Source organism: Lepidochelys kempii, chromosome 7 (genome assembly GCF_965140285.1).
Source record: "Lepidochelys kempii isolate rLepKem1 chromosome 7, rLepKem1.hap1, whole genome shotgun sequence".
In the NCBI taxonomy this organism is placed as follows: Eukaryota; Metazoa; Chordata; order Testudines; family Cheloniidae; genus Lepidochelys; species Lepidochelys kempii.
In genome coordinates this window covers 82,995,922-83,018,705 of record NC_136386.1, presented here as the reverse complement: position 1 = coordinate 83,018,705, position 22,784 = coordinate 82,995,922, and the positions used below count along the sequence as shown (strand labels likewise).

General features: G+C 44.5%; 1 protein-coding gene and 1 long non-coding RNA gene across 5 annotated transcripts in view; one reads left to right on the top strand and one right to left on the bottom strand.

Annotated features, from left to right (window-relative positions):
* PSAP (prosaposin) overlaps positions 1-10,483 on the bottom strand; it is a 41,164-nt gene extending 30,681 nt beyond the window's left edge. For 3 of the 4 annotated variants that reach the window (XM_073353540.2, XM_073353542.2, XM_073353543.2), the window contains exon 1: positions 10,377-10,482. In XM_073353540.2, the coding sequence (XP_073209641.1) occupies positions 10,377-10,413 (37 nt within the window). In that variant the 5' untranslated portion in view covers positions 10,414-10,482. Of the gene's footprint in view, positions 1-10,376 lie in introns of all 4 variants that reach the window. The other variant, XM_073353541.2, reaches the window with a different exon arrangement.
* Positions 10,484-18,014: 7,531 nt separating this feature from the next.
* On the top strand, positions 18,015-22,020 carry LOC140914823 (uncharacterized). Its single transcript, XR_012159999.2, has 2 exons — positions 18,015-18,125; positions 20,220-22,020. It is a non-coding gene; the product is annotated as an uncharacterized LOC140914823 (long non-coding RNA).
* Positions 22,021-22,784: the final 764 nt, after the last annotated feature.

Sequence of the window (22,784 nt, the reverse complement as noted above, 5' to 3'; positions counted from 1 at the left end):
GCCCCCCCTCCTTCCAGCAGCACACTCACCCTGCACTATTGTCACTGCATGTGCTCCTCCTCAGGCCCAGAAAGCCCCCTAGCCTCTCCTGTGGTGGGTGCCAGGGGAAGGGGGGGCTGCCACCACATGTGGCTTCCTCCCCTGCTGCCCCTCACTGTAGCCTCATGGGGGATGGGGCTGCCCCTTGCCCAGCGTGGGGCAGGAGCGGTGACTGCGGGCGTGGATCACAGGGTCAGACACTCATTGAAGCCCCAGCAGCTGCTTAGGTGAGAGAGACCCAGAGGTACCCTGCCGGAAGCCCCCTTGGCATCACCTCCCAGTGGGTGCTGGGGGACAGTGGGGGGGGAAGAAGAGGGGAGGGCTGCCAATCATGTGTGCACCTCCTCCCCTCCTCTGGTGCAGCAGTAACCAGCTGCCTCAGCCTGCTCTTGTGCTGTAGCCTATCCTTCAGCAGCAGCCAGCAGACCTGGCTCCAAAACACTGGTGGAGCCGGGCCCCAGCCCTGAATATTCCTGAAGCATGGGCACCACGGGCCCATATAATTCGCCACCCCTGGGTCCAGACAGAGGAGCGTTAGTGAAACATTACCACTCCAACTTCTAACACCCAATCACCATCTTCCACCTTGTTGCCCAGGAGCACTGTTTTGTATTACCTGATCACCATGTTCTAGCACTCATATTTGCATCCTTCAAAACATACCAGACTGCATCTCAGGAGTCAGTGTCCTCCATTCGGTTTTGAAAGGTTACAGGACACACAGCAAGCAGGAGTGACTGCTGAAATGTCTAACTAGAATATGCTGCACTTTGGCCATGCCTCCTTCTTCCCCCACTCCACCTCCCCAAAAAGCAGAGGCTGCAGGAGAAAGATATTTGAACACAAAGCATTTGTATTTCCCTTGCATCAAGGCTAGTCACCAATTCACAGGAGAGCTGACATTTTAGGCCAGTAACAGCAGACTAAGAGAGTCCTAGTGGGGCAAGTTGAGCACTAGGGATCCACCACCTCTGTGTTCCCAGAACCACAGAGCAGGGCATGTACTCCAGCTATGAGCACAGAAAGAAGGGAGAGCAGATGGAACCCCAGTAGCGCAGCTCCCCTTTTCACACTGCCACCACAAGAGCAGCTTCCCCCTACAGGGTAGGCAGACCCGCTCAAACCTGCCATAGGGGAAGAATAGCATGAGGCCTGGGAGAAGGGTCAGGAATACAGCATGCCAAGGGAAGAGGAAAAGACTGGAGAGGGGAGTAGTGGGGTGGGGGAGAAAATACCTATAGGAAGAGGAATGAGACTAGGGCAAATTGCTGGAGACTACCAAGTAATGTGGACTAAGGAGTGAGAATGAGAGAATGTTATGCCATGGGGGTGGGGAGAGGGTGGGTGAAGTAGCCCATAACAGGAGGAAGGAAATGTGTGCACATTTAAGAGAGTTCATCCTAACTCTGAAAGCGTCAGGAGACTTACAATGATAAACTTTTTTTTTTTTTTAAAAAAAGAGAAGAAATGGACTCCCAAAATCTGAGGCTGGTAGTTCTCCAAGCCTGCTAGTTCTCCAGTTATGCATGATCTTCTAGAGAAATGTGGGTATCAGAGACCAGAATTCCTAATGCAAAACAAAATCAGGAAGAGATTTAAAAAAAGTTAAAGGAGCAAAAAGTGCAAACACTCAAGTGTCCCTTCATACTGGACTGAAAGGATGTTACCTTTAAGCTGCTATCTGATGCAGAAAGTTAAGCTTTGCTCTTTGGCCTTACCTACACATAAGAACTGCTTCAATTTAGCAATGTTTAGAAACTCTTTACTACACTGGTTTCTAAACAGATAGAAAAACTACAAAAATGTTCTGGAAGAATCAACCCTCACAGTAAAATGATGAGGCAAACTACACCCCATCACCCACAGGCAAACGCTTTCCACAAGGTGACCACTCCATGTCTCACCTCAGTCCGCCTCAAAGGAAACACCACCTTCAAAACATGAGCTTGGGACCTTCAATTCAGAGCTCAGTCAGACACCAAATATCAGGGCCTTAATAAAGACACTAGATTTATGAATCATTAGAACTATCTGTCCTCAGACAGTAGAGGTGTTAACTGCTGCTTCACCCTGAATGGTCTCCTGCAATGTGTGTTAACGCCTTATCTGTTCCACCTTGTACTGAGCAGTGACATTCATAGACCTGGTTTACACCACAGAGCTAGGCTGACATAAGGCAGCTTACATTGACCTAATGGTGTGAGCATCTACACTACAATATTCCTCCCACACATTTAACTTGTGATGGCTGTAGGTTGAACTAACTTACGTTGACTTAACTGTCATGTAGACATGCCCTGGGTACGTTTCCCAGACCTGAAGAACTCTGTAAGTTTGAAAACTTATCTTTTAGTGGCCCAACTTTTGTTAGTAAAAGAAACATCACCTCACCCACCTTGTCTCTAGAAGAAAAACAAGACAGTTGTACAGTAATGTGTTAACTGTTCCCTAACCAGGAAGGAGCAGAATGGACTGAGAAACTAATTGTAAATTGACCTTTTCAGAATTCCTGTCCATTATACCCTCTAATTCTATTGCAGGTGTTCAAAATTGTGTGTGTGTGAGAGACAGCTAGTATAAAATTTGCTGAAGCAGGAACAGCCCATGGGACCAAAGACAGGCTGTAGTAACAGTTCATCTATCCCAATGGGTAAAGCAAGAACTTTCAACATACACATGCTAAAAACCCTCATTATCTGAGCCACCACAGACCAGACTCCACTGTTCCTAGAGAGTTCTTACTAACTATAATATCAAAGAGGTCAACGCTACCTGATGGAGGAAGACAAGCTTTTCGTTAAGCTTCTAATCAGTTGTTTGCTTAATGCTCCCGCCCCTTGTGCTTTAGGAGTACTCAGCACAAGTTTATAAAACTTATTTTAATGTACACAACTTCAGCTGGCTTTTGTATAAACCAAGCCTTAGAGCCTAGAGAGTCAAGTAGTTCTGTACAAATGGCAACTGTTCACTACACATAAGCAGCCAACAAGTTGCAGGGCAACTTTGCTCTCCAGGAACTCAACACGTATTGTTTAATTTCATGTTTCTGAGCTACCCTCAGAAAGAACAGTTCTTTAGCCCTAGACCTACCATTTTAAAAGACATTTTGAAGGCCTGTCTACACACAAGTTGTACCATTTTAATTATGCCAGTATGAATGGAGTACATCCCCCCCTGCGCAGATGCTGTTATCCTGGTATAAGGTGCTTGTACCAGTACAGTTTACTCCCCCTTCCCTTATAGAACTATCTAGCCTAAGGGGCGGGATTGTATCAGTACAACTATTTTGTTAAAAGAAGTCACACCCTGACCAAAATAGAGGAATCTGTACAAAAGCCTGTTTATACCAGGCCTAAGTATCTGAAGTGTGACTTAAGAGCAACATCCTCCAACAGATTATTATTAGGGCCCTAACAAATTCACAACCATGAAAAACAGATCATGGACCATGAAATCTGGTCTTATGCGCATTTACCCTATACTATACAGATCTCATGGGGGGAGAGATCAGTGTTTCTCAAATTGGGGATCCTTACCCAAAAAGGTTGCAGGGGGTCACAAGGTTATGGGGGGGGGGGTCGCAGTATTCCCACCCTTACTTCTGTGCTGCCTTCAGAGCTGGGCAGCTGAGAGTGGTGGCTACTGGCCAGGCACTCAGCTCTGAAGGCAGTGCCCTGCCAGCAGCAGCAGAGAAGTAAGGGTGGCAATACCATCCCATGCCACCCTTACTTCTCTGCTGCTGCCTTCAGAGCCAGGCAGCTAGAGAGTGGCAGCTGCTAACTGAGGACCCAGCTCTGCAGGCAGCAGTGGAGAAGTAAGGGTGGCAATATCATACCATGCCATCCTTATTGCTGCGCTGCTCCTGATGGCAGCTCTGCCTTCAGAGCTGGACTCCTGGGCAGCAGCCACTGCTCTCCAACTCCGAAGGCTGGGCAGTCACCAGCAGCAGAACAGAAGTAAGGGTAGCTGTACCCCAATCCCCCCTACAATAACCTTGTGACACCCCCCCACACACGTGTCCTTTTTGGGTCGGACCCCACAATCACAACATGTGAAATTTCAGATTTAAGTAGCTGAAATCATAAAATTTATAATTTTTAAAATCCTAGGACCATGAAATTGACCAAAATAGACCATGCATTTGGTAGGGTCCTAATTATTACATTGGAAAGAATGCTCAGGACCCATTATGTTGTCTTCAACTATTGGCCCTTTCCTTCCTCCCACAAATGAATTCACTTGTGCTGTTTGATAATTCATGTATCACGTGAGAATCTAGAGGACGTACAATCTGTGTAGACCAGGGATGGGCAAACTACAGCCCGTGGGCCACATCCAGCCCATCAGCCAATTTAATCTGGCCCCTGAGCTCCTGCTGGGGAGTGGGATCTGGGGCTTGCCCTGCTTCCATGCTACAGCCAGGAAACGGGGTTGGAGGCCACTCCACACGTGTGTGCTGCGGCTCCCAGAAGCAGCAGCGTGTCCCTGCTCTGGCTCCAATGTATACATGCCGCACCACCCCAAGCACTGCCCCTGGGAACTGCAGTCAAGAGGAGCTGCAGGGGCAGTGCCTGCAGACAGGCAGCATGCAAAGCCACCCGGACATGCCTCTGCATAGGAGCTGAAGGCAAGACATGCTACTGTTTCTGAGAGCTGCTTGAGGCAAGCGTTGCCTGGAGCCTGAACCCATGAGCCCCTTCCTGCTCCAGCCCTGATCCCCTCCCGCTCCAAACCCCTAGATCCCAGCCCAGAGCATCCTCCTGCATCCCATACCCACCCCCCCCAGAGTCTCCTCCTCCCTCCCTGGCACCCCAACCCCTTGCTCAGAGCCCCCTCCTGCATCCTGAACTCCTCATTTCTGGCCCCATCCCATAGCCTGCACCCCCAGCTGAAGCCCTCACCCCCTGCTGCACCGCAACCTCAATTTAGTGAGCATTCATGGCCCACCATACAATGGCCTGCGCAGATATGGCCCTCAGGCCAAAAGGTTTGCCCAAACCTGGTCTAAACAGTTTTAAAGCTTCTTCACTCTACATTACCTGCCATTTTGTCTTGTTGAGTAAAAGTCTTACAGGCAAAGCAACGTGCATTTGTTATGCCTCACCCACATGTCCAGTTCTTCAGGGCTTGTCTTCACATACAGCTCTTCAGCTGCACTGGTGCAGCTACACTGCTATGGCACTTTAATAAAGATACTACTATGCAGACGAAGTTAATCCACCTTCCTATGGTGCCTCTGTCAACTGGAGAAGCCCTCCCTTGACAGTGCTGTCTACAGGAGGGTTTAGGTCAGTATAACTACATTGCTCAGGAGGGTGCATGTTTCACACCCCCATGCGACATTATACCAATATAGGTCTATAGTGTAGACTTGGTCTCAGTCTTCTGACTCTTCAGTTATAGGTCCATCTCATATACTCCATACCAACTGATACCTACCAACTGCATCCAAAAAAACACAGCAGAAAGGGATAGCTCAAGGATTGAGGAAGAAAAGCAGCAGTTGTCAGAGCTACACAATGAAAGACCAAGATGATTAGTGGGGCACCCAATTTAGCAAGTATATTTTAAAAGGCATCTGTACCTGAGAAGAGTACTTGCTTTGTAATATAAGCAGGCCTTAAAATTCCTGTTGGATTTCTATAGTGTCTTCTTTAAAATTAAAGGTGATGAATGCATGGGTACGAATAACGGAATGTAAAAATTTGAGGCCATCAGCCACACTAAAATGAGCTTCCAAACAATTCCTTTGAGACATGACAACCAAAGCTAGACTTTAATAAAACTAGCTCATGAAGTCAAACTATGCTGCAACATTTGAATCTGCATGATTCTGTCATGGAGAAGTCAATTAGTGACCAGAGCAAGACTCATGTGAGCAAGCACAGAGCACTGAATGGTGTCAGAACAACAAACAGGTCTAACAAAAGTCCTCTGTTGTCCTCAATTGTTTCACACAGAGGCAGCAGTACCAGGCAGGGCCCACTGCAGCACACCTCCCCCACCACCCCAATTGAAGTATGGGAGGCTGACCTACATTCCTCCCCTGAAAAAAAAAAAAAAAAAAAAAAACGTTTTCCAGCCCCACAATAGCTCAGAGGAGAACAGGACACAGCAATGTTTTTATATCACACACACACACACAGCTGGAGTGGCCAGCAGAGCTTGACATCAGGCTGGCTACTGGGGAGCAGGCTGAAATAGCTCTCCTCTCCCCACGTTCCAGCCACTGTAGTCAGACACCCAACCCAGGGGAAGGGCAGGAGCATACATGGAGGTGGGGGAAAGGACACCCAGAACCTGGGCATAGGACATCAAGGTACCACGAAATGGCATCAGGAACTAACAAGCTGCCCCTTCCCAGCCTATAGCAGCCCCCTCACCCACCACACACACCCTTTTATAATCAGACTAATTCACCCTCACTATCATAGTTTACCTAAATACTGTACATAAAGTCTGAAACTTTTCTGAAAGCACTTCTCAGAACATAGTTACATATTAAAACAAAAAAGCTGTCTCATACCACTGGCCAACTGCACTATCTTTTCAGCATGACTTGCTGCGGTCTCCTAATCAGTTATTTCTATGGCTTTCTAAACAGCCAGAAAGTCACCTAAAGAACAATTTGTGACTGAGTTATGGCTTAAAACCTCCTTTGTACTCAAGGGTTAAAAATCCATTTGCTCATTTACAAGGGAGAAGCTTTTGGCTATGTGGGGGGGACCAATGCCGTCAGTTTCTGCAGACTATAGTTTAGGAGAGTTGTCAAATATGAAGGGAAGGGTAACCACCTTTGTGTATACAGCGCTATAAAATCCCTCCTGGCCAGAGGCAAAACCCCTTCACCTGTAAAGGGTTAAGAAGCTAAGATAACCTCGCTGGCACCTGACCCAAAAATCACCAATGAGGGGACAAGATACTTTCAAATCTGGAGGGGGGGGGGAGACAAAGGGTTGTCTGTCTGTGCGATGCTTTTGCTGGGAACAGATCAGGAATGCAGTCTCAGAAACTCTGTTAAGTTAGTAAGTAATCCAGCTAGAAATGCATTAGATTTCCTTTTGTTTAATGGCTGGTAAAATAAGCTGTGCTGGAATGTATATTCCTGTTTGTGTGTCTTTTTGTAACTTAAGGTTTTGCCTAGAGGGATTCTCTATGTTTTGAATCTGATTACCCTGTAAGGTATTTACCATCCTGATTTTACAGAGGTGATTCTTTTATCTTTTCTTTAATTAAAATTCTTCTTTTAAGAACCTGATTGATTTTTCATTGTTCTTAAGATCCAAGGGTTTGGGTCTGTGTTCACCTGTACAAATTGGTGAGGATTCTTATCAAGCCTTCCCTAGGAAAGGGGGTGTAGGGCTTGGGGGAAGACGTCTCCACATGGGCTCTTTCCCTGTTTTGTTTAAAACGCTTGGTGGTGGCAGCATACGGTTCAAGGACAAGGCAAAGTTTGTACTTTGGGAAAGTTTTAACCTAAGCTGGTAAGAATAAGCTTAGGAGGTCTTGCACGCAGGTCCCCACATCTGTACCCTAGAGTTCAGAGTGGGGAAGGAACCTTGAAAAGAGTTTTTAGCTATTGACTGCACAAATACTTTTCTAGTCAGAGTGACGCTGTGTCTCCCTAGTTAGTCTACAGACAACTGCAATATTTCTGCTGCTGTTCAGAGCTACAGAGTGAGGATTTGCTGAGTATTGTCAATTTTCACTTGACCATTCATAACCCTGTGAGTAGCTATGAAACGGACAAAATAATGTCATTTTCACTTTCCCAACACTTGGCAAGGCTATGAACAGTAGCAGACAAAGGCATCAGAGCTCCTCACTGAGGGGGAAAAAAAACAAAACAAAAAAAAACCTAAGCCACAGAGACCCATTGAAGGGTAGACTAGAAACACCTCATCATCTGCAGTAAAGAGGCTGACAGAGGAACAGAGTAATGGACACAGCCATTAGCAGAAGTCTGGGCTGGCAAGTGGAGAATAAAGAAGGGTTCTTTGCCTTTACAGTTAGGGGAAAAAAGTTGGTAGGATTTCCAAACTTCAAGTATATCTGCTTCCAGCCAGTAGCACAGAATCCCTGATGAGATACAGTATCCTGCTAGAAGTCTTAGCACAATCCTATTTTTCAGTTACTGGTGTGGAGGTAAAGTATCAGAGGTAGCCGTGCTGTTTTTTTAGATAGACTAACAAGGAGTCCGCTGACACTTTAAAGACTAACAGATTTATTTGGGCATAAACTTTCGGGGGCTAGAACCCACTTCACTGGATGCATGGGGTAGAAGTTACAGATGCAGGCATTATTATACTAACACATGAAGAGAAGGGAGTTACCTCACAAGTGGAAAACCAGTGCTGACAGGGCCGATTCAATCAGGGTGGATGTAGTCCACACCCAATAATTGATGAGGAGGTGTCAATTCCAGGAGAGGCAAAGCTGCTTTTGTAATGCATCAGCCACTCCCTATTCAAGCCCAAATTAATGGTGTGAAATTTGCAAATGAATTTTAGTTCTGTGGTTTCTCTTTGAAGTCTGTTTCTGAAGTTTGTTTTGTTCAAGTATTGCTACTTTTAAATCTGTTTAGAATATCCAGGAAGATGGAAGTGTTCTCCTACTGGCTTTTGTATGGTTTCAGAGGAACAGCCGTGTTAGTCTGTATTCGCAAAAAGAAAAGGAGTACTTGTGGCACCTTAGGGACTAACCAATTTATTTAAGCATAAGTTTTCGTACGCTACAGCTCACTGCATCAGATGCATACTGTGGAAAATACAGAAGATTTTTTACACACACAGACCATGAAAAAATGTGTGTTTATCACTACAAAAGATTCTCTCCCCCACCCCACTCTCCTGTTGGTAATAGCTTATCTAAAGTGATCACTCTCCTTACAATTTATGTTACCATTCCTGATGTCCGATTTGTGTCCATTTATTCTTTTACATAGAGACTGTCCTATTTGGCCAATGTACATGGCAGAGGGGCATTGCTGGCACATGATGGCATACATAATATTAGTAGACGTGCAGGCGAATTAGCCTCTGATGGTGTGGCTGATGTGGTTGAGTCCTGTGATAGTGTCGCTTGAATAGATAGGGGGACAGAGCAGGCAACGAGGTTTGCCACAGGGATTGGTTCCTGAGTTAGTGTTTCTGTGGTGTGGTGTGTAGTTGCTGGCAGGTATTTGCTTTAGATTGGTGTGGAGGTTGGCCTCTCCTCATCTGCACTTTGTCCCTAGACAGTGCTCTCCTATTTAGGGTATGTGTTTTTGAATTAGGTACCAGGTTAATTTTTCAAGATCTGTTAGTTTTTTTGGTAGATTAAGATATGACTTTATGAAGGACCTGTGATGAACACTACGCCTCAAGAAACCACCCCCAAGAGTCTTTGTTTATTCCTTTCTTCATCTATCACCTTATCTGTCAACTCCCCCAATATTCTGTTGTATTAAAAATACAGACTATTTGGGGCAATGAACACTTGCTTGCTTGCTTGGTAAAATACTAAACCCATAGCACTGAGTATCAAACTAAATTACACCATGGTGAGTAATGCAGTGTCATTAGTACAATAGTAAGGCTCCAGGCAAGATTTATTTTCTCCCAACCCTCCACCTACAACATTCTCTTCTATGCTTTTTTCTTTTCTTCAGGGTTTTGGCAGTCGACATAGTTTTACAATGCTGTGTCATTTATAGCAATGAGTCGGCATTATCTTTTGAAGAACGTGCCCATAAACTTGATACCAAAAATGTGTGTAAACAAAAGAACCTTTGAACATTTAAGATATAGAGCTAAAGAGTCTAGTGTTAGATGGGGGACACTGACTGTGCCTACTCGCGGCTCTCACTCCACGGCAGGTCTGATTAGTTAGCTCCAGTCTCTGGCACTTACGGGGTCACGCCCCAGGCTGCATTTGCTGAATCTGACGAAGCTCCGAGGACGGTATTTACCTAATCTCTTTGTGTAGCACCGACTGCACACAGAGTGCAAGGGACAGCGCAGGCTTTGGCCTGGATCACACACACCTCTGAGCCCGCCCGCCCCCGACCCACTCGCACCGCGGCGGGAAGGGGACCTGGCCCAGCGCTCCCGGGTGTCTCTGCTCAGCCCCCTCTACAAACACTCACACACCGGCCCCGCTGCCCCTGGGCAGCTCCCGGGGCTAGAGCCGTTCCCCGCCCTTCCTCCAACCGCAAGGCTGCCCCACTCCCTCCGCCCGCAGGGGCGAGCCCCAGCCAGCCCAGGCACCGAGGAAACTAGGGACACCCCAACCCAGAGTCCACCCGCAGCTACCACCGCCCCGTGAGCGGCTCCCAACAGTGGCCCGGCCCCGCTTACCGGCGGCCAGCAAACACGGGAGAAGCAGTAGCTGCATAACTGCGCCACCGGAACTCCACCTTCTGCAATGCGGAGCCGATCAGCTGATCGCAGCCTATATAAGGCCAGCCCGAGGCCACTGCGCATGCTCTGCCCACCCTGCTTGGGAGACCCCCCCTCCCACCAGTACGCATGCGCTCATGACTCCACAGCGGACCCCCCCCCCAGCGTCTTCACCATTGCGCATGCTCCTTTTGTCCGGGTCGTCTGACACTGAATCAGCTCGCCTGGGGCGGGGAGAAGGCGCGCGCGCGCGCGGGAGGGAGCAGTGTGCGGGGATTGTTGGCGGGGGGTGGTCAGACACCACGTGACGGGCAAGCCGAGGGGCATAGGCAGGGACGGTTGGCTCAGGCCGCGCTCGCCCGTTATCTCTGTGCAGGGACGTGCCCTGGGGCTGCAGGAGGCCGGCTGGGAGCACCCACCCCCGGACGGCGCCTGCTCGGTGGCGCCTGGCCCCGCGGCCAGCAGCGGCCGCCGGCGCGGCGGGAGGGAGCCGCGCAGGAGCGTTCAGCGGCCGCGTGACGCGTGCGGCGGGGCTAGCCAGGGCCGCGTCCCACGCGAAGGGAGGGGGGGTGCCGGCCTGTCATCCTCCCGCATCAGCCCCTAAGGGCTGCTGAGCCCGGCCTCCCTCCCGCCTCTGGGGGGGGGCGGCCCGGAGCCGTCACCCGGCGGCCCCGTTGCCCCACCAGGCGCTGCGGTCCTGCCGCGGGGAAGGAGACCTCAAGACGAGCAAGTGGAGTCGCTGGAAAACAGACGTTGGTCCAGTAAATGCTGTTCCTCCCACCTTGGCTCTCCGCCTGTGTCTGCGCTTAGGCACCCCACACCTCGCCCCTGCAGCTGACTCCGGCTAACGGGCTCTTTCATGGCCGGGTAAACGTTGGGGCTCAAGCTGGAGCCTGAGCTCTGGGGCCCTCCCTAGAGCCCGGGCTCACATCATCTACCCTGCAATTAAACAGCCCCATAAGGTCAGTCAGCTGACAGAAGCCAGCCCTGCAGTGCAGACCTACTTCTAAGATTAAGAAGAGGAAGTTTTCTCAGTTTGACTACCTCTGCCGGTCAGGGTTGCTGTAGTTGACCATGCTTGTCTATAGGTTTCAGTAAGTACTAATGTGGCCGCCATCGCCAGCATCCAAATGCCTCCTGCAGAAATATACAACCACAAGCCTCTCTCTTCACTCCATGGAGAAAGAAAGAAGAGGGTTTGTTTTGTTGCAGATATGCACAAGATCAAGTAGAGAGCTGCTTATGGGAAAGATAAATCCAAGATCAATTCAGCATTTGGTTCTGAACAGTCAGAGGTCCATGCTCATTCTTACTTCTTTCATGGGCTGGCTCCTTTGAAAGTTCTGCCTCCCTCCTGTCCTTCTAAATCTCTGCCTGTGAGTCATCAGTTTCATTGTGTTAGCAACATATAACTGCCATGGGAGTATAGGCAGGCAGACAACCTTGCAGAGGCTCTGAATATTAAACAGAAACCTTGAAAAACATCTCAGCAGAATCCAAAATTGTGTCAGCCATCTTTTTTGCTCCCATCCCCAAATACAGTGGCTTAAAAATAGAGATTTCAAAAAATAAAATTGGGTTGTATGTGTCTTCTCTTTCTTGAGCCTAAGAGCTATGTTTTCAACCTTTACTCTGCAACATTTTAAAACAAAACTGACCTGAGATTTAAACACATTGAGGGGGGGAGGTTTAAGAAAAAAACCTACTTTCAATAAAAAATAACCACTAAATGTGGTAGTACTGTAGTTTCAGGGGAAGCCAGTAGCCAGAGCAGAGCAGCAGGTCAACATGTTTACAGCAGCTCATGTTGCTGAGGAAGCAAGCAGATACTGAACCAGCTGATGCTTCCTTAGGCTGTCTGGCTTCATTCCCGGATATGGGAGTTGCCGTTATTAAGTCAAAATTGTGGCTCACTGATGCTAGCTCTGTGTCTGAGATAAGGAAGCAAAGTCTGCTGACCCAGTGCAAGTGGAAATGAGTGTGTTTAGGCTCCACACTCGGGAGCCTGAGGCTGTGAAATTATGATGAATAGGCAGATGTCTTCAACTGAACAGGTAGCTATGTAGGAGACAAGTTTCTCAAACTGCTTCCCTTTCCCAAGTATCACTTCTCTCTTGGCTGGGTTCAATTTCAACTACATGCTCCTCAGCTAGGCACAGATCTTTTCTGTGTATTAGAATTACAAAATGGTGTTATTTACATCTTTTATATCAGATGTAGAGCTGTGTTACCTGCACATTGCTGACAACGCGGCCTATTTAACCAGCTTATGTAAGGGCTTCACATAGATACAGAACAGCTGAGAACCACAACCACCTACAAAGGGCAGTGGGATCATAGGATGGTGTCCTAAACAGTGCTGCATTGATTTTAGAAGTGGTCAAGGAGTAGTGGTTCTGCTTTCTAGTTCTTCCACTGCTAGGTTACTTGTTTTGATAAAGTTTGTTCCCACACGATTTCAGAATTTGGTTGAATCCATTTGTGGGGGTTGAATCATGGTGATGGTTTGTGGTCTGAGTATGAGAGGGAGTAATTTGTGTGTTTTGTATAGCCATATCCAATCCCAGAACCCAGTAGTGGGGACTAGAGTCTTCTAAGGAAAAACCTAAAAAGGAGGAAAGATTAGCTAAGATTTCAGGTAGCTGAAGCAAAGGTATTGATTTTCTTGGGAGACTTTACTGTCCAGACTATCAGCTATGTACATTTTATCATCATAGACACCATCTTAGATCCTCTTGGAAGCCTTTTGCATGGGGAGTTTTGTAGATAAATAGGATAGCTAGGTTAGTGTTATTTTGATTCACAGTATTAAATGGATGTGTTTGAAGAATTTGCCTCTCTAGCTTTTGAGTTCAGGGGCTTTCCTGCTCAAATCAGCTGAATTTTTGCTGTGTTTTGCTCTGAAATTTCCGAGGAAGTATTGTGTGTTTTGTTTAATTATTAACACCAAAACAAAAGGTATAAAGTAAAAAGCAACACAAACACATACCTAATGTCCTCAAACTAAAAATCCTGCACTCTCCCAAACTGTTTGATCTCTCCCTCCCCCCACTCCATATTATTGGGAGACACAAGGATCATTTCACCATATTTGTCAGTTTGTTCAGATGAACTAACTCTGGTTCTGAACCACATTTATGGAAACCCCCCACAGCCCACATCACAGGAATATACTGTTATCAGCTAACGAGCAGAGATAAAAGTATGTACCATGTCATTAAGCACCTCAGTTGAACATTCAAAAGAATATCTGGTAGTCAAAGAATACCTTATTTTCAAGAACTTTCCCTTCATATGAATAAAGTATTAGAACGTTTGTCACCATTGCATTAGATTATTAGGTAGATGTTCTTGATGCAAGAATCAGCAGAAAAATGGTTAGCAATATTATTTAAGTTGTGAGTTTAAAATACACTTCAAGAGTTAACCCTTGAGACAAACAGAAAAGTAAATTTCCCATTTAACTTTCATTTTGTCTGGATAGAGACCAGGGTGGATAAAAATACATATTTTTTTATTTAAATCTTATTTTGGTTGTTAAGTTTTTCTGTTGAAATGAAATCTGAATTTAATCCAAAATATGTTAAAGCCTAAATTTATTATGCTCATAACATTTAAGTAATATATATATATATATGCTGAATCCATGAGCCTCTATCAAAACCCTTGAGTTAAAGTTGATTTTCTATATAAAGATATTTCCCCATGATTCTAACTTTTGAGGTCAAGCTTTATGAATATGGCTCAATAAATCAGCCTAAGTAATTTAGGAGAGTATCATTTTCAAGAGACTTAGGTTAGTAAGAACTTAAGCTCCAAGACACTTTCACTTATGCATATTTGAATATCTTCCCAGGATGACCTGAAATAGTCAATTTAATTCACAACTACAGTTAAAGGAACTCTGGGATTAATAAGAAAATTCTGAATGTGAAACATGTTTTGATAAGAAGTCTGTTTCCAAAACATTTAAGGTTGTTTTGTTTAACAAAAATTAATTGTATATGGTGGTGTGTAATTAAATTCCAGTTACTATCCTAATGCAGATTGACAGTAATTCATGAGCAAAATGTTATCTACTTAAGCAATATATCATTCACCATTTTCTAACCTTCTAAAAGTGTACAGTTAAGAATCTGAAAATATTTATCTATATAATTGCTTAAATAAATGTATATAGTTATAGTGTACCCGCCTACATATCAAAAAGATATGTACAAAATTTAATATAAAGGCTCTATTTGTTAATCAGCCAATGAGAATGCACCTTTCTTTAGAAAATAGGGTAAATGAAGATGGAAAAGTTGATTAAAATCAATTATTTAAATTGAGGCTTTCCACTTGCTGATTTAAAAATCACCTTGATTTAAAATCAGTCCACCCTGAAGCAGACTCACAAGGTCAACACTACACATGTTTTCATTGTGAAAGTTCTCATCAGCTAGTGTCTATTCTAATAAAGGAAACCCTTGCAGGGATATTAGTTGCAGAAATAGGTGGCTGCCTTCCTTATCTTTGCAGGATATAGCAAGTCCACAAAGCAACTCTGGTTTTGCCAAAAACATTTTGATGCATTCACAAACATTTCCGCTTACAATTGTTGAGAATGAAGAAGCACATTATCTTCCTGTGACGTTATTTATATAACCTGTGACTGTATAGATCATTGGTGCAACCACTGTTATATATTTGCAGCAAATATTGTACAAAGGTTGTCATGTAAGGTGTCTATGGAAAGGTTATGATTTGCTAATTATGATTATGCTATCTGTGTGTGTGTTTCATCTTTGTAGTTGAAGTTATGAATATTGGCTATGTACTTGTATATCAGTGTGTTTTGATTCTGAAGCAGCCTTAGTAAAGCATTTGGTCAGCTTCTTGAGAAAGGAATTTGCAAGTTAAGTGCCCAATCAAGAAACATTTAACGGACAATGGACCTTGGGAGACTCCAATCCACGTAAGAAGTCTTCCTGGGGAATTCAAGATAACATGTGGGCAATGGCTGCCACAGGTTAAGAACTGAGCCATGCATGGACATACGACTTGCCCATGTAACTCCAAACTCCATTTTGCTGTAATTTTCCACTGTAAGAACAAAGAGATGTCCTTACACCTGGAAGAGACTATAAAAGGCAGCTGCCTCATCTCCATCTTGTCTTCATTCCTGCTTCTTGCCTCTGAAGGAACTTTGCTACAAACTGAAGCTCTCAACAAAGGACTGAATGACCCATCCCAGTTGTGGATGTACTCTAGAGACTTGATTTGAACCTGCAGTTTATTCCACCACTGCTACAGGCCTGAACCAAGAACTTTGCCATTACTGTATGTAATTGATTCCATTTAATCAATTCTAGCTCTCATCTATATTTCTTTCTTTTTATGAATAAACCTTTAGATTTTAGATTATAAAGGATTGGCAACAGTGTGATTTGTGGGTAAGATCTAATTTGTATAGTGACCTAGGCCTGGGGCTTGGCCCTTTGGGATCAGGAGAACCTTTTTTCTTTTACTGGGGTATTGGTTTTCATAACCATTCATCCCCATAATGAGTGATACTGGGAAAATGGAATTTCTAAGGGAATTGCTTGTGTGATTCATGGTTAGCCACTAGGGTAAAACTGAAGTCTTCTCTGTTTGACTGGTTTGGGTTTCCCTTAGTGTGCAAAAGAACCATGGCCTTGGGCTGTAACTGCCCTGCTTTAAGCAATTTCTCCTGAATTGGCACTCACAGTTGTGTCCCAACAAGGGCAGCATCGTTACACTTCCATTGTGCTCACCTGTTGCTGGAAGCAGACCCCCCCCCAGGAATTCAATAGGTGTTGCTGAGAGCAGGAGCTTTTAGGTGCTTTCCAAACCCAAGGCACTGCAATGTGAGTTAGATCTTGCTGAACAGGTGCAATCACATATTGTAAATTCTTGTCTACAAAGGGGCAAAACCATTGCAGACTGCATGGATTTAACCAGACTAAACAAAAGACCTCCATCTTGGCATTACAGCACTCTAATACAGCCAATGCTTGTAAAAGGCCAAGGACAGCTGATGTGTGTGGACACAGTGTGGTATATAGATGTTGCTGATTAAAATACCTTGAACTTGCAATTTGTTACAAAGCCATTTTCCCCAGCTAATACAGAAAAGAGAGGAAAGAGGTTTTGGGAAAGAATTTGAAGGAAGACAGTGTTTGGAACACAGGAAGTAGGATATTCTAGGAGGCAACCTGAGAAATGATACAAAGTCAACAGTATGGTAAGTTTATGTGGTGTTTACTATACTTGCTGCTTTTGGAATCTAAGAATATCTTGTTCCCTATCGTACATCAGGCCAGAGCTACCCAGTGCAGTTCCACAACTTCATAGTCCAGGGTCAGCAATAAGAATGAGGTGACCAATGAAAGTGAAGATGACTTGGAACTATGCCAATTCAAGCAAATTTCTGCCCCTCCTACATTCCTTTTAAAAAAAGAAGAAGAAGAAAGTCAGCTGGAGATACCCTGTGCTATTGTCCTTCTCTATCTTGCAGTTATCCTGGACTTGTTGCTTTATTTTTTATTTATTTTAAAATAAAACCAAAACTGTCTTCCAAAGCCTAGCAATGTCCCTTTATCACCCTTACAGGAACATCTACAAACATCAGGTTCCATGATGTAAGTTGCCTCATCGGTCACTTAAAATCACAAACATGTATCCAGCCAGCCTTACAAACAACACACACAAATCAAAAGTATGTTCTTTAAGATATTCTCTAACTTGGAACTAAGTTGTGCTTTAGTTTGTGTGTTTATTGGTCAGATGGTACTTCATGAAAGTGACTATGTATATGGTTTGACTCAACACACGCAAGTTTTGGAGCAGGCATCTAGAGAATTACTCTGCACCCATCACTGAAGCATGGTACCTGAGCCCTTACCAATTTATCAAACTAGCCATACGGTGATCTTCTGTGCCACCACTACAGCAAAGGACAGCCTGAGGGCTTGTCCTCACAGGGACAAATTTAGCAACCCGCTGCTGAAGCATCAGTTGGCCTCTTGACTCACACCAAGATTTCTCTCCCTCCTGGCCTCTCTTTCACATCCCTCAAATGTAAGGGCCTGCTTTGATCTCTCTGACTTGAGGCCAGACTTGCAGATGGTGGGATGCTCTCCATGGGACATTTCCTTTTCCAGATAAGCAGCAAAATAACACTCTCAACTAGTCTTTAGAGAAGAGATGCGAGTGAAACACCTCACAGTCTGAGAAGCCTTGCAGCAAAACAGGAGGAGCCCTTGTTTTGATTCAAAGCTCCTTTTCCAACTGTAGGCTGGTGGATGAGTGTCCAAGGGAGTCCCCAGTTTGGAACATGACTCATTCTCATGGGATGAATTCAGCAGCACAGCTTCTGAAGTAATTTCCTACCTATACTGACAGATCCAATACAAGAGATCCCAGCTGGCATGAGAAAGTAAAGAGAGTATGCTCTGTGCTGAGACTTCATGTGCTGCCCTAGGGCACACAAATTGCCTTTTTTGCCTCCTCAAGCTCCTCCTGGTGATCTCCTACACTTGCATATGCAGCATGCATGACACAGCAATTTGGAAACCCTGGGAACCCATCCAAGGGCCCTTGCAGCCTCCTGTGTTGCTGCCTGCCTGAACAAGCTCTATGCTGTAAGCGTCTTAAAAAGCACCTTCACTTAATGCAATGGACTGGCTTCTCTAACGACACAAGGTAGCCTGTTTCCTCTTGTTTTTTCCTACCCCCCCCCCTCAGATGTTCTGGTTTAACTTGGATTTAAACTTGAAGAGTGGTCAGTTTGGATGAGCTATTACCAGCAGGAGAGTGAGTTTGTGTGTGTATGGGGGTGGGGGGGATGTGAGAAAACTGGATTTGTGCAGGAAATAGCCCAACTTGATTGTCATGCACATTGTGTAAAGAGTTGTCACTTTGGATGGGCTATCACCAGCAGGAGAGTGAATTTGTGTGGGGGGGTGGAGGGTGAGAGAACCTGGATTAGTGCTGGAAATGGCCCACCTGATGATCACTTTAGATAAGCTATTACCAGCAGGACAGTGGGGTGGGAGGAGGTATTGTTTCATATTCTCTGTGTATATATAAAGTCTGCTGCAGTTTCCACGATATGCATCTGATGAAGTGAGCTGTAGCTCACGAAAGCTTATGCTCAAATAAATTGGTTAGTCTCTAAGGTGCCACAAGTACTCCTTTTCTTTTTGCGAATACAGACTAACACGGCTGTTACTCTGAAAACTAACAAGTAAGTGTTCTGTGGTGACCACACTGAGCCAGCAGGGGAGAGCGTGAAAGAACTGCAAAACTAGAAGCTGATTCCTCAGAAGCATTTGAGGCTTTATCTAAGAAGGGAAGTATGATTTCCCTCTTTTACAGATGGGGAAACAGAGGCAAGGTGAAGTGGCTTACCCACTCTTATGTATCTGGTCAGTGGGAGAGCCTGTAACAGAACAGAGGTCTCAACTCCCGGCCAAGTGCTGTGTCCACTGGACCACACTGCTTCCCAGTTAACATTATGCACAAACAAGAAATCAAGGTTTAACAACTGGAAAAGTCACCATTAATGCAGAACCATTCTAGTACTGAACTTTCAAACATGAGTAAACAATATCAAAGTAAATATGCTAAACTAGCAATATTTTCATCTCTAGTGATTAGATTTGGCAACTGATGTCAGAATAGTTGAGTTTTACATGTTACCTAGAGGGTAACAATAGTGTCAGCAAAATGCTGGGTGAATCCTATTCCAGCTCAAAGCATTTTGCTGTTTAAGCAAGAGGAAGATAGCCTGGAACCAATACACCCTTGACAAGTTCAGGAGCATATAGTACAAAGTTTTCCCCCTCCCCCCCTTTTTTTTTTTTTTCAATCCTGCATTACTGTGGCTCTTTGGCAATGTACATTGGTAAATTCTGGCTCCTTCTCAGGCTCAGGTTGGCTGCCCCTGATATATAAAATCTATTTTTTTTTTATTTTATTTTTTTAAAGTCCTTTTTCAAATGGCTGGTTTTGCAGTGCAGCCGGGCTCCTTCACTTTCAAAAGGAACTGTCTGCTAGTTACATTTCTGCTTGGCCTGGCCTTTCATCATTATTTGCTGATAACTGTCATTTATGGAAGAAGTACTACTTAATCAATATCTCAGAACACGGAGTGCATTAAAGGGCCCTTAATGCATACGACCGCTGTGTTTTGAGGCACAGAGCCAAAACTGAAAGAGCTTGGAACTGCCCCAGAAAGGTATTAATAGAGTATTAGCATGCGCACCAGAGAACATTGTGGCTAACAGAATGTGTATTTTGTATTTTAAAAAGTTTTACAAATGAAATTAAAAAGAATCAGTCCTGCAGTCTCTCTCATTAACTCCCATGGGAATTTCAAGAGAGTAAAGCCTGCATGATCGAACCAAGTTGGGGGTGGGGAGGAAGAAGGGTATATGTGCTTCTTTTCTACACTGTTCCGCTCTTGCAGCGGGGGAAATTCATAGCTGAAAGACAGTAGGAAACAGCAGAAGAAAGAAATTAAAAGCTTTTTCTGTGGCATGTGTGTGTCTGTTTTGGTGGAAACCTAGTGGAAAGTTCTCTATGCAGGAGAACTTCATTCTTCCTGAAGGCTCTGTTGTCATTCTTCGGATGAGTAGGGCTGCAGGGGTCTCTCTTCAGAGCTAATCAATAATGCTTCTGGATCAGCGCAGGGCAATTTATTTGAGGCACTCCCAACCTCCAGGGGATTTGTCCCATTATGTATTTCACCTTGAAGGAAATCTGTTTTAAAAACAAGTTGCTTTATCTCCACAGGCCTCTCTACCCAGTGGATGAGAGACTGAATCTTGGATTTTTGTGTGACGGAGCAGAGGATTAACCGCAATCACCAGCCCAATATTCTCCATCCCTTTGTTCCTCCTCATAAAAATACATCAGACATATAAGTTTATTTTTTTTTAATATTGCTTCTGCTGTCACCTTTTAGTGCCCTCCTCTGGCACTGCCCTCATTTACAGCTTTTGACAATGCATCACCTGCCATAGTACTGCTTTGCACTATCAGTCCTGCCAACCCCAGCTTTCAAAAATTGAGAGTCAGACACAGCCCCCACCTCAATTAAAAATATATTTTAGATTTTTATTTTCCTTCTGGCGTGGGAGCCTTTTGGGGTTACGTTGTTGCAAGTGTCTCAAATCTTGACAATGTAGGCTAAAAACTCACTTTTTACAATAATGAAAATTAAGTTAACATAAGACTTTCACCTGACTCTAGGAACTGAGGCTTTCCAAAAAAATACCAAGACAAATATTGGAAGATTTGCAATAAAAATCAAAAAAAGAGTTGGGAACGCTGCTGGAAAAAGCTATGATCAGTAGTGTCTTTACCAAGACCGTCTAAAGGACAGAAGCTAACGCTGCTCTCCTTTCATCCATGTGAGTTGCCTTCTCCGCAGAAACCTTTGCTTTCTGCTTCCCCATTGCCAAGAAAGGAAGGGTAAGAAATTCTGCTATGAAGAGGGTGATCCAAACCAGGGGACCTGAGAGAGCCTAATTCCTATGTCTATACTAGCACTTTTTGTTGGTAGAACTTATGCTGCTCGGGGGGGAACCCTGAGTGACAGTTTCACCAGCACAAGTGGTAGTGGGCACAGTGTTATGGCGGTAGGAGAGCTTCTCCCACCGACATAGCTACTGCCGTTTGTTGGGGGTGGTTTAATTATGCTAGCAGGAGAGCTCTCTCCTGTCTGCATAAAGCAGCTCCATGGGAGAGCTGACAGCAGCTACAGCGGTACAGCTGTACTGCAGTAAAGTCTTTTGGTTTTATTTTGAAGGCTATGTCTATACTAAATAATTCCCCTGTATCCCTAAAACAAAAGAGCAAAAAAACCAACCAAACAAGTATAGCGAATTGAGCTGGTTTGCAGGGATAGGACAAGGTAATCATATGGTCTGAGATTTTAAAAATAAGAGGTCCCAATGAAGGAGTGGGAGGTCAAACAAATTCCTTTTTGGCTCTTAGACTTGTGAAATCTGCAATCAATTAGGTCAGGGTTAAGCAAAGATGTAAGGAGGAGTTACTCAGAAAAGCAATGCCGTGCTATCAAACCATACTCAAACATTGTAAATCAAAGACTTTGATCCAGATAACAATGTCCACTGGAGCCTATGAAAATAAATTGATTGACTCAAAGCTACATGGGTAAAATGTAGGAACTGATGAGTCTAGATACTCACCACAAACTTTAACATATTTTCTTGCTGATAATTATTTCACCATATCACATGACAGAATACACACTGCTGCGATCTATGGGGCTTAAGGGTCTGAGGAGTCAAGCTCAGCATTTCTGTAGGAAAGTCTAAAAATACAAATGTGTCAGAACCCAAGATTGTCACAATTGAATCTGGCCTTTTAGGCTAGAGAGCTCAACACCCCTCCCCCGCAAATTCTTCTGGAATTGGGACAGAGCTCAAATAAATCTATCTGCTTTGTCCAGTACTGTGTTTCAAGGAAATCCATTTTAAAAACAAGTAGGACCACACAACATTGTGGGGGTTTTCCCTCAAAATCTGCAACATAGAAACACCCCATCAGGTTGATTTTCAATTTTCTGTTCTGCGGTGCAAAAACAAGGTTAAAATCAGGAAGAAAGTTGCTCAGTTGCACCACAAATAAAGAAGCCAGACAGTTTTAATTCAATACCCTTCTGTTTGCATTTCATATGAGAATGTCCAATAATACAGCAACTGGAATTGCAATAGCCATAAAGCCACATACGCTCTGCAAGCCAAGTCCTTAGTATGTAGATTTACACTTTAACCAAATGTTGGTATTCAGCTGGCAGAATTCAAAGGGGTCTTTTTTCATTTAGTCTGACAGTGACTCAGGAGAGGTACCAGAGCACCTTCTTATATTAAGACCATCAGACTTGGTGCTAACTCAATATAGATTCACACCAGAAATGCAAGCGTTATGGCTGATGAGATGAGACAATACCATCCTAAGATCTTCTTTTCAATAGCTGTAGTAACTTTCCCAAGAGATGTTCTGGGAAGAGATGAAGAATGAAAAAAACTGTCCCAAAAAGTGAATGTATGTGGAGAATATGTATGGTTAAAATATATAAATACAAATAAAAATCAGATCTGAGAAAATTCATCATACACCACCCAGGAAACATTAGTTTATACTCAGTAAATATTTAGGTATTCACCACCAGGAAAGAATATCAGAAAGGAAACTTGAAAGCTGTCTATCCTTGGTACAGGGACAGAGGTGTAGAGAGTCACGTTGCCAGCTCCAGACACTGTAGTCCCACCCCAACAAAAACTTTTGCAGGATAAAGGCCTAAAACAGAAACAGATAAACACAAGAAGG